General features: G+C 44.9%; 1 protein-coding gene across 2 annotated transcripts in view; it reads left to right on the forward strand.

Annotated features, from left to right (window-relative positions):
• LOC142587368 (AP-5 complex subunit mu-1-like) overlaps nt 1–12,293 on the forward strand; it is a 243,682-nt gene that overhangs the window by 221,029 nt on the left and 10,360 nt on the right. For both annotated transcript variants that reach the window (XM_075698316.1, XM_075698315.1), the window contains one exon: nt 7,814–7,932. In XM_075698316.1, coding sequence (XP_075554431.1) covers nt 7,814–7,932 — 119 coding nt within the window. The remainder of the gene's footprint in view (nt 1–7,813; nt 7,933–12,293) is intronic.

A 12,293-nucleotide genomic window follows, 5' to 3' on the forward strand; every position in this document is an offset into this window, starting at 1 on the left:
TTTGTGGATAGCAACTCGGCTAGCAGGCATTGATGTATGAAAGGTGCAATAAATGTCCTTGTGATTGTTTGCACTACTGTGTTGTTGTTCCTTTGTCCCAAGAGCACGGAGGAGAAACCCACACATTCTAAGTTACAACATGAAGTTACTGTGACAATTGATAGTGTTGTGCCACACCAGCAGTAGCGCCACCAGCTACTAGTGCCACCTACTGCTGTGAGCAGAAGGGGGAGTGAAAAGAGCAGGGCTAGGGGCAGGTTTGGATGAAGCAATAATGCACTTGTTTTGTGTTCACTGTGAGCTCGAGTCTTGGCTTCACTTCTTCCAGCTATACATGTGACAAACTGGCGATGAGCATGCACCAAACTGCATGAACAACCAGGCCTACCTTCGGTAGGACCGAAGCGTTCGAGGGAGAAGGCGACACCCGGCTTGCTTATGTGGAGCACGTCCAAGAGTTCTTTGAAGCCAACGACATTGTGCCAGCAAAGAAAAGGTCAATATTGTTTAGCTGCTGTGGGCCTCGTACCTATGCACTACTTCGCAACCGTGTAAAGCTGGAAACAGCCCAAGATAAAACGCTTGACGAGATGGCCGTACTTGGCAAGCACTGCACCCCCACTCCATTCATCTTAATGCAATGGTTTTGCTTCAGTTTGAGAGGGCGTCCTGAAGGAGAAGCAGTCAGTGACATTGTGGTTGCCCTCAAGTGTTTGTTTGAACACTGTAATTATGGAACTGAACTCCACAACATGCTGAGAGACCGAATAATATGTGGCATAAACAACTCAGTGGTTAACATGCGGCTACTCGAGAGTTCTGACCTCACATTCGAGGATGCAGTGAAAACTGCCCTGGCGATGGATGCCGCTAAAAAGGATGCCGGTGAACTGTGTCAGACAACTGCAAGAAGTTTACCGTGTTTGCGTACTCACTGGGTAGCATCTGTGACCAAGAGCATGGTGTGTTACTGCTGTGGTGACAGAAGTTATTTAGTGTCACAATGCAGACACAGCAAGTCACAGTGTCAATACTGCAGGAAAGTGGGGCACTTGGCAGTCATCTGCAACTCGCGGAAGGCTGACACATTCATGAAGGAAAATACATCTGCTGTGAGGACTGTCCCGCCACAATCAACACGTACTGCGCAAGTAAATGCTGTTGACACTGACATGCTTCGTGTTCCTTGTGGTGCTGACGTTTTTGACATCTGGCACCTAAGTGGTGAGCTGACTGTGCCGTCCATCGGGAAGCCATTTCCGATGGAGTTGGACACCGGTGCAAGCGTCTTCGTAATGGCAGTAGAGAAGTTTCAACGTGCCTTTCCAGAAGTGAGTCTAGAACTTTCAAACGTATTTTGCGTGGGTTTAGTGGGGAGCTCGAGCAAGTCAAGGGAAAGGCAAACGTTTGTGTCGAATACAGGGGGCACGAATGGGTCCTTCCGTTGTACCTCACGAGTGGCACTGCTCCAACGTTGCTAGGGCGCAACTGGTTCCAAGCTTTGGGCATTGGTGTCGAAGGATTCAAACAAATTAACCAAGTTAGTGATGTCAGCGAGTTGATTGCTCATTTTGCTGAGGTGTTTTCAGAAGGCATTGGCACGTTTTAGGGATTTTCCACCAAAATTGTTGTGCCTCCAGATGCAGTGCCAAATTCTGCAAACCATGCCCACTTTCGTTCGTGTTGGTTGACCTCGTAACGCAGGAGATCGGAGATCCTGAGGTCGCAGCATGAGAACATTCTCGTTTCCGTGAAGATAGCCAAATGAGCATCGCCGATTGTGCCCGTTCAGAAAAAAAAATGGCACAATAAGAATTTTCAGAGATTTCAAGCAAACAGTCAATGCTGTGTCGCTCATGGAAACCTACCCAGTTCCGCGTGCTGAAGATCTGTGGGCAGCCATGTTGGTAGTTCAGAAGTTTACAAAACTTGATCTGCGAGATGCCTACCAGCAGATATCTCTGGATGCAGAAAGCTGTGAATACGTGACCATCAACACACATATGGGTCCTTTCCAGTATACATGCTTACCTTTTGGGGTTTCTGCTGCACCTGCTATCTTTCAGTGAGAGGTGGAAAATCTGCTTCGTGGTGTGCCGAAAACAGCTGTGTATTTTGATGACGTTGTTATTACAGGCATCGATGACGAAGACCACTTGGCGAATCTGACGATTGTCTTGCAGAAACTTCGGGAAGTTGGCTTTAGGTTGAAGCTGGACAAGTGCATTTTCTTCGCTCCTGAAGTGGAATACCTGGGCCACATTATATGCAAGCAAGGTCTAAAGCCTGACCCCAAGAAGGTAGAGCAGAGCCACAGAATGTGAAGGAGCTCCAAAGCTATCTTGGCCTGCCTAATTTCTACAGATGGTTTTTGTCAAACATCTCAACAATACTGCGTCCCTTGCATCAGCCGCTGCTTGAAGGGGAGAGTGGAGTTGGGGGAAAGAGCAACAGCAAGCATTCATCACAAGTAAAAGGCTCTTGTCAGATGCACCTGTTCAGGTGCACCATGACAAACCAGGTGGGGAACTGCCCTGTTTGCCAAGTGCACCAGAAGGATACCAGTTATGTCATGGCCATTTCCTGACAAGCCATGGACCAGGATCTATGTTGATATTGGATGTCCATTCATGGGACACTACTTCCTTGTGATGGTGTATGCTTTTTCCAAGTGGGTAGACATTCACTCTGTTTTGTCACCATCTGCAGAGGCCATGATCTCTGTGTTCAGGACTGTCTTTTTTTTACATGGTCTGCCAGACATCATTGTTTCTGACAATGGGCCCGAATTCACCAGCAGCCAGTACGCTGACTTCCTGAACAGGAATGGCATCCGTCGCATGCTGGTGCCTCCATATCAACCTGCTTCTAACGGCGCTGCGGAGTGGCTAGTACAGACTACCAAAGATAAACTGAAGAAAAGCACACTGGGTGAATTCAGGACACAAGTGGCCAGGGTGCTCTTCCACTACCGCTTAACACCTCATGAAGTAACAGGCTGTGTCCCGTGCGAGTTGCTCATGGGAAGAAGAATCAAGACACCTTTGGATGTTGCCCTCCCAAGTCTGCGATCATCTGTTCAATTGAAGCAGATAAAACAAAAACTGCGTGCGGACAAGGGTTGCTGCATTGCGGCAATAATGGACCCAGGTGCCGCAGTGTTCACCAGGAACTTCCAATCAGGTCCACCATGGATACCTGCTTAAGTTAGCCGCCCTACAAGCTGCACCTCATCTGAGGTTCTATTACAATATGGAACTGTGTGGTACAGTCATGGGGACCACATTTGCCCCAACCTCGTACAGCCACCACCACCAGCAAACACTGTGCCTCTAGATCAGCCAGCTGAGCAACAAGCAACAGAGCTTGTGGAGCCTGCAGGAGCTGCTGCTGAACCAGAACAGCCACGAAGTCAGCCCCACAAGAGAACTGGGCTGCCAGCAGCAGTCATCCCATTGGGAGAAAGTTCTGTCTGACTGCGAAAAAGTGCCCGGATGAGACGCCCTGTGAAATGGTATTCTCCATGACAAGAACTAAAGGGGGAGGAGTGTGACAGTTGTTGGTGTTGTGCTGCACTAGCTGTAGCGCCACCGGCTACTAGCACCACCTACTGCTGCAAGCAGCAGGGGATGTGAGGAGAGCAGGGCTACGGCAGTTTTGGATGATGCAGTAAAGCACTTCTTTTGTGTTCGCTGTAAGCTCGGGTCTTGGCTCCACTTCTTCCAAGTATACATGTGACAGTTACGTCTTCATTTTTATGTTTAATTAATTAATTAAATAATTTCACCAGTTTATTTGGTTGGCAATACATGATTGTCATGATGCTGGAGACGAAAGGCTACATTAGCAGTCACCTGACTAGGCCTCTATACTCACGGACAACTTTTCTTGGCTATGAAGCGAAGGCTACGGAAACTAAGCATGCCTCTTTTACCGCTGCTGGAAGTAATCCTGCAGTTTTCTTGCGTGGGAAATAGAAAACAATACTTCCTTTTGTTTTTTATTTGCTACAGCACCTCATTTGAAATGATACTTAACATTCACCAGCCAGCTAGTAGTGTTTTATTGTATTCTTAATTTGCTCTTTCCAGTTTTCGCATTCCCGAGACTGTCGCACGTCTTGCACATTCACCAAACACAAAATGACACCCGTGTCTTCTGTTGAGTTTTCGTCACTTGCTGTCCGGCCAGTCAACTCCCCTGAGGGGCTGTTGACCAACTTTAGCAACAAAAGACTGTTGAAGCACACACAAAAGGATTTTCCAGCGTATACGCGGATATTAATCGAACCGATCTGGGAATTTCAATCTCTAGTATGTACAAACGAGTGAGCAAGCTGACGGCTGCGCCGGCTCTACCGACGCCATCGTTGGTTGCACGTCCAAGTCCTAACTGACGCCATACAGCTGCTTCGGAGCTCCGACACAGGCTGTGATGCTCGCTGTTCAGAACTTGTTATATATTGGATGTGAATAAATATTGGTTCATGCCGAGTTGATTGTATCTGCCTTCACTAAAGTAATGAGGTTGTGCGAGGTTGGCAAAACCGAAACCGGTGCCCCCATAGCTTTCGCTTCATAGCCAAGAAAAGTTGTTCGCGCGTACAGAACCACAGTATGTGTTTCTCACATTACAGCAGTGGAAAAAATGCACTATATAATATAAAAAGAAAGAAGAATAACATGAAGTGTACAAATGTAAGACACAAATGCAAGTACACGGTATAAAATCAGAGGCAAAGAAAAGCAGTTTTTACCATAGCAAGCATGTGATGGTTACCTTGTCTACATATATGAACGTGCTGCTTTCAGCACCTGACCGTGGCATTTATGCGAAATAGCTATATTTTGCACTTGTAATTTGCCAGTTGGTAAGAACTGACTTGAAAGGCAGTTAATGTCCCTGAGCTGGCCTTGGGTATCAAGAAGATATAACTAGGAATTGTAGTTGTTTAGTATTTACCAGCAAATGCCAGAAAAGACCTGCCGATATACATTTTTAGAATTTGGTTTATCCAAAAAGTGCTCAAATTAGGAATTCATCACCTCAAACTGGTTTTGTGTCACACCGTACTGGAATGTAACCAGTTTGCGAGAAGCTGAGGTCACGACAGGTCAAACTAACTGCTCACAAAACTTTTTAACACCTATTTTTGAGTATGTAAGTATAATTTTGCACCCTAGCCAAGCCTGTCTTGTCGAAAAACTAGAAATAATACATAGTAAAACACTTAGACTTATCTACAATAAATACTTGCATCGCGTTATTGCTAACTTGTTTGTGCGTCAGAATGTGCATCCCAATTCTGTCTTTTCAGTCGAATTTCACTACAATCATTGTTCTACTTTATCATGGAATCATAAAAATTGAGGAGCAGGAATACCTGAAGCCACCATGCTGGCATCCTGGTAAAAACAACTATGACAAGTGCATCCAGCTGCTTCTCACATGGTGTCACACTTTCAAGTGCTCTTTTTTTCCCAAAAACTATAGAAATGTGGAATAGACTGCCAAATAGTGTTGTGAATTCCACTAATGCTGATGCTGCTTGTTTCCAAAATTCAATTGTGTTGTGAATCTCTGCTTGATCAATAATAGTGGTTTTAAAGTGTGCTCGATGACTGATAGTTTTTATTGTGGCATTACATCTATTTGCATTTTCAGCATTTTTTGTTCTGCATCTTTTCTTTATAAATTGTGTTCCTCATATTAGCACTGCCCACACAGCACCTGTACCCCCTTCCTGTATGAGCCTGTGCAAGGCGTACAGGATAAATAAATAAAGTAAGTGATGTTGGTTAGGAGCTCTTGCATGGTGGTGTGAGAGCTGGATGCCAAGGTGAGACAAAGCGACGCACTTTACCAACATCACACCATGCAGTGCTGCATGAGATAGAGCTCCGTTTAATTGCATGGCTGGCCGTATAGAAGAGAACAAAGTGCACTTTGGGTTTTCCTTGGCCCTGGCGTTGTAAGGCAGGCAGAGAGGAGCTGAGGTGCTATGCTAGGCTTTCACAGCAGGTACAAAAACTCGTTATAACATGAGGCTTTTCTGCTGCTCTACTTGCCAGTTGTTCTCTTAACCCCTTTTCTCAGTGCTACAGACCCCTTGTAAGCTTCCTTATGAAGCACTAAAGGTGAAAAATGCAAGAAGCTCCAGTCAGCAGTATGTACCAAAAGCGCTGTTCAACTTCTGTGTGAGTACCCACATGATACTCACTGCAGTGAAAGAAATGGGACATTGAAGAGCGACGTGCACCAGATTTCCCATATATGAGTACATGGGAATAGATAAATCTCCTTAGCAACCACTCGATCCATTTTGATGACTTATCTTGCATTTAGAAAAATAAATTAAGCAATAGTAAAAGTAGGAACTGTATTTTCAACTATTCTGGAAAATTGCAATATTAAAAAACCAAATTCAAGTGTCAAGTTTACAATGCTGTAACTTGGCAATAAAAATGATATAATAATTCTGTAAACTGCACCTAGTGATAATTCTAAAATTTATGTAGTATACGCTACTTTAAACTATGCTAGTTATTCACGAGTAGGACTTTTGCAAAGCCATCATAAACGTGAACAATTTTAACGTGAGCTGTACATTTATACTATATCCACTGTGACTGTTTGATATGCTCTAACAGATGCAGTTTACAGAACTGTGGTAATGTTTTTGTTGAAAAGTTATGGATTTGTAAACTTTTTGCTTCTATTTTTCTTTCAACTTAGTAACTTTTAGTAATCATTCCACGAAATATTGAGGCCCCAAATAAAAAAGTAAGTTTTCTAGAGTCACGAGAATTTAATTTTTCTGTCAAATGCAATAAATTTAATTCAAATCAGTCTAGTGGTTGTCTCTTAAAGGAATTTCTGTGTTGCACATGTATTCGAATAACTGGCCTCAGAGTTGGCCCCGAGGCAGAGCCATTACTCTCCGGTGACACAAAAACGAAGACTGGCCTTGAAGTTAGAGACCTTGCTGGCCAGTTGGTAGCACACATATGCTGCTGCACGGAAGCTACATGCTTGTTCAGACTGAAGGAGTCTCTTAGCATTATCCAGCACTTTACATAAGTTCTTCAGGTAGCAGCAAGGTTTTATATAAAGTTGGGCTAGTTATGATGAATGCGTACTTTAAGCCATTGTGGAAAATGATGAAAAAAGAAATGTAAGGTCACAGGATGGCTGGCTTTTACAACACAAGTTTATTAAAGCGACAGACAAAATGAAAACACCACTTGTGTAAGCATGCACCATTAAGCAACATCATGAAATAAATCAGAAGGCAGCTGCGTCTCGCAGTCTAACAGAGACAGAAGGTTTCGGATACACAATTGTCATGCTGCCTTTGTATATGGAAAGCTTTTCCAAGTTTGCAAGCTTTATTATTTTTGTGCTTAACGTTAATTTTAGTGGCCACAATAAAGGGAATGCCTATCTCGCATTTCGTAGCACATAGTAATGCGTGTGGTTGCAAACCTTTCTTCAATTGAACTAAAATGGGTGTTTCATGTGTTGCTCTTAATAAACTGTAGCTGAAAGGTAGTGCTCGTCTTGCGCACATTGTGGTTCTTGCACGCTGATTTTCAAATATGTATTTTTCAAGTCATTCTCAGTTTTTCACGAATACTGGTGGGCTCTCAAGATTACATGAAAGTCTCGGTGAATGTGCTGAGCTTTTAGGAGTCTATAGTGGCTGCACACAATAATAATTGACATAAGAGAATCAGTCAATGGTGTATATCTCCCCCCTCCCCTTTTTTTTGACAGAGGTTAATTGCAGTTGATGTTCATTCTGTCCATGCAGGTCAAAAGTTTCCAGCATCTTCTCAGGAAGTCTCACTAACGGGCACGGTCCACTTTGAGGAACAACCAGCAGACATCAATGCTTCTATGCTCTGCACGGGCCTCACGTCTTACGTACAGGTCAGCCTGCCTTTTGCTACTTTAAAGGTGGCAAAGCGTGGCTGGCTGGCAGCTTTGCTACCTAGCTATTGAAGTGAAAAGCTGAAATCATTTGTCGGAACATACACAAACCATTAATGGCCTGAACTGCAACAAAGCTGTAGTCATATTTTGCCACAATTTTATTTTTCATTTCTTTGTGCTTTGATGTTTCATATCATTTTTCACTTATTACCACCTTAAGGGTTTGCAGGCATTATTTAAGGGCAGGCAGGCGCTCTGCGCACCACCTGCTGCTCCCATCTCCCATCGCAAGTACCATATGTTGCTGCTTATAACCCACGCCAAAAATCTTTAAAATTTAGCATAAAGTCAGGGTGCAGGTTATATGCGAATTTTGCCTTGAGGTATGGCTTCACAGCAATGAAATTTTGCCTAGAAGTAGGGGTGTGCGAATATAACATTTTCAGTTTTGAAGTGAATTCGTAAAATAAAAACCAAGTGTGAATTGAATCGTATCGAATCGAACCGAACATTTTTTGAATATGAATACTACTGGTTTTGCAAAAATTCAAACTTTTTTACTAGCCATAGGTATAAAATAAAGCAAGTTTATTGCATAGTAACTAACGTACAAAAAATTATGCTTTGTGTTCAACAAAACTCTATAGTACAACACTTTTGCTTGACAATATCATAAATGTAGTTATCTAATGTTGTCGTGATGGAAAGATAGCTGCTCGACACGTTCGGGGAGTAGCAGCACCCTCCTGCATGTCCCAATTCCTTTATATACCTAAAAGAGCTGCTCACTGGACACTTTAATGCCTGGTATTGGCAGGTACTCTATCGCAAGCTGAGCGAACAGTGGGTGCCATGCTTACACCACCACTCGCATAGATCTTCTTCTTCATCCAAAATTTCATTATGCACATATGTTTCTACCTGTGCTTGTGGCATTGAAAATTGCTGCTGGTTGATGAACTTGTCAAAGTCTTTTGACAGCGCTGACGTGGAAGGTTCTTCTTGGAAGTTTTTTGTTGTTGAGAATGTACCTAGGTTCCTTGGCGTTTAAATTTTCATTGCTTCTTCTAAAGCCTGGTCTTTAATCTAGTTTGCCATTGAAGAATACTAGTAGTAATCAACCACCTTAAGAGGAGGGTCTAAAAACATTGCCAAGCTTGCTACTTGGTCAAATTTGTAGTTTGGAAACAATGCTTTTAGGCGCTTAGCCAGATTAGCAGCAGACACAGAGGCTTCCACCTGGTGGCTGGTGTTGTCCAGGTGCATGAAGAGGCAGCGCAGCACAGTGTGGGCACTATAGCTTATAGTATCGAGTAGCCATAGGCACCAGCAGGGACCCTATGACAGTGCCCCGTTATTACTTTGGTACTCTTTACTGCACGGCAAATATACTTCACCGCAATACCGTACGCATGCTTCGCCACATAACAGCTGTACTGCGGCAAAGCTGACCTAATAGAACCGACAAAGCAATTTTCGGGGATTCGAATATTTCGAGTAGTAAGGTGTCTTTCGAATCGGACTGAATACTTATCGGTGACAAATGTTTCTGCCACTTTCGGCTTTCTGCTTGTTTCGGGGTGGTATGGAGCTGATGCTATGTGCTTTATTCTATTTAAGGTGAAGAACCGTTGCATCTCTGATAAAACTAATCCTCTCCCATTGTTAGAAACCAACACTGGCGGTATGCCAGAAGTGGTTAAGCTTGAATGTAGCAGATTTATGGCTGCGGAAGTAGGCTGCGATGGCATTGGTCTAACTTATAGCTACTTGGAGAAGGTATCCACTATGATCAAAAACAGGTTGTTCACCAGCTCAGTAAAATTGATGTGGATGATTTTTCACGATTCACGTGGACGTGGCCATTTCTGCGTGGCACTGCTGGTGGAAGGCGGCTGTGCCTTTGGCGTGTTTCACAGGAGCAGACCTTGGCCTCTATATATCAGCACCCAACCAGGCCACCACAAGTGACTACAAGTGCAGTGCTTTATCGCAGTCATTCCTGGGTGGTTAGTGTGAAGGAGAGTCATAGCTTCCTCTCTAGCCATTGTAAGAATCACTAGCTGTGCTCCCCACATATGCAACCTCGGTGCGTTGATAGTTCCTGCACACAACTTTTGTAGGGTTGAAAGTCTGGGCCTTTTCATGATGCAGTATGTCCTCTTTGCAGACCCTTGTAAACTTCAGAGTGTGTGCAATCTTGCACTGCCAGCTCGGCTATCTTCTCGGTACATGTTGGTGATTTCCATAGACCTTCAATCATCAAGATGTCGCCTGGTGCCGCTGGCTCATCAGAATCCAAACCAAGGGGAAGTCGGCTGAGTGCATCAGCATTTTGGTATCTTCTTGCTTCTCGTTACAATAGCTCATAGTCGTCAGTGTCAGTGCACCAATGAAGCATCTGCAGCAACAGAACTTGCTATATCTGCTTCCTAGGACACACTTTTCTGAGGAGTGATTTGTGGTCAATTATTATGAGCACACACCTACCAGTAATGTACTCATTAAAGTGCATCATCACAAACACAATTACAATTCCTCCTGTGTCAAGTTGTTAGTAGTTACTCTCTGAGTGTACTTGACACAAACGCAGCAGATACTTCATGTACGTTTCCGTCCAGCTGTGCAAGGACTGCTCCTAGCCCATAAGGAGAAACACGGCAGCTCAACATCAGTGACAAGAGTCATTGTAATGTACAAGGATTGTACACTCACGCAGCACGACCTGTCTGTTGAAATCACCCTTATGCAAGACTTTCCATCTCCACTTGGCCTTTCGGTACAGCAGGCAATAATGAGGTTCACAAATGGATGCTTTGTTGTGGAGGACCACCCGTATAAGCTGATACAGTAAAACCTCATTATAACGAATGTGAAGGGGGGTTGTAATTATTTTGTTATAACCATTAGTTCGTTATGACCACCATACATTTCTGTCCACAATTAGCAAGCAAGAGAGGATGTACTCACCACCAAATCTCACAGCAGCTCACAATGCGAAAAAGAAAATGGCCATCGCACGGAAAAACCAAGGGAAAGAAAGACAGCAAAAAATTGCTACTTTATTCATGCCAAACGGCTCATCACTGATAGATCAACAGCACACCAGCTGGCGGCTCACTCCGCAGAAAAAAAAGTCCTTGATAGATTTTTGCCGCGACTTCTTCAGGCGAATGACGGCTCTTTCAGCTGCAGCCGCTATTTCGAGCCTGCCCTCTCCGTCATCGTGAGCGCCAAAGAAGCGGCGCAGCAGGTCTGCCACATCCAACGCTTGTTCAGGCATTGGTACGTCGGCTTTGCCAATATTAGGCTCCGGGCTGTCGTCGACACATTCGTCACTGTTGTCATTAGGCACGCCCGTCACCACTCGTACAATTTCCACCTCCGTTAGCTCTTCCATTGTCACTGCGTCAGCATCGGCACTGACGTATGTGCAGAAGGTGTCACAGTCGGGTACAACGCTGGCATCAAGGAGAGCCTGCCACGACGCTAGGGCTTGGTCGCCCACGGCACCCTTGTTGGTGGCGGCACCAAGATCTCTGCTGTAACCGTTGCTGCTGATGCCAAATGAGGCATGCCAGAAGCAATTGGGGATCGTGCTTGCCGGTACAGCCATCCAAGCAGCCTGTAGCATCTTGATCGCCATGTACAAGTCGATCGTAGACTCGCGCTTCATGCTCATATTGAACAGAATCTGGTTGATCACACGCTTGCGGTGGCCCTACTTAAAGTTCATGATAACTCCTTGGTGGTTGAGGGGTAGCACAACTGCAGTGCAGTTTGGTGGCAAGAAGCATAGCTCGATGTTTTTTAGCACAGCGGCAGTGTGGCGGGCCACGCAGTTGTCCAGTACGAGGTGTATCTTCCGGTTCAGCTTGCCCAGCCGCTCGTCCCACTCCCGTAGCCATTGTGCAAAAATTTCTCTCGTCATCTAAGCCTTACGGTTGTACACATAACTCACTTGGAGCTTTCGTTTGCCTTTGAAGCATTGTGGCGATGTACTTTTGCCGACCACGAGGGCTGGCACCTTTTCGGACCCATCCATGTGTTGGCACAAAGCAACACGATTACGCGGACCTCGGTCTGCTTACTGCCCTGGCAGCGTTCACCATTGAGGGCCAAGGTATTTTGTGGCAGCATCTGGTAGAACAGGGCTGCCTCATCCGCATTGAATGAATAATTGGCGCTGTATTTTTCTAACAGCTGTCCAACATTTGTCTCCACCCACACCACTGCAGCTTCGTGGTGACAAACAGCGCTCCCTTGCTGACAGCCCTTCCAACTATGTCGTGGTGCTCCTTGAAATGCTGCAGCCAGCGGACACTTGCCACAAAATCGTCGTGCCCCATGATGCACGC

The sequence above is a fragment of the Dermacentor variabilis genome, chromosome 7, assembly GCF_050947875.1.
Source record: "Dermacentor variabilis isolate Ectoservices chromosome 7, ASM5094787v1, whole genome shotgun sequence".
Taxonomy (NCBI): Eukaryota; Metazoa; Arthropoda; class Arachnida; order Ixodida; family Ixodidae; genus Dermacentor; species Dermacentor variabilis.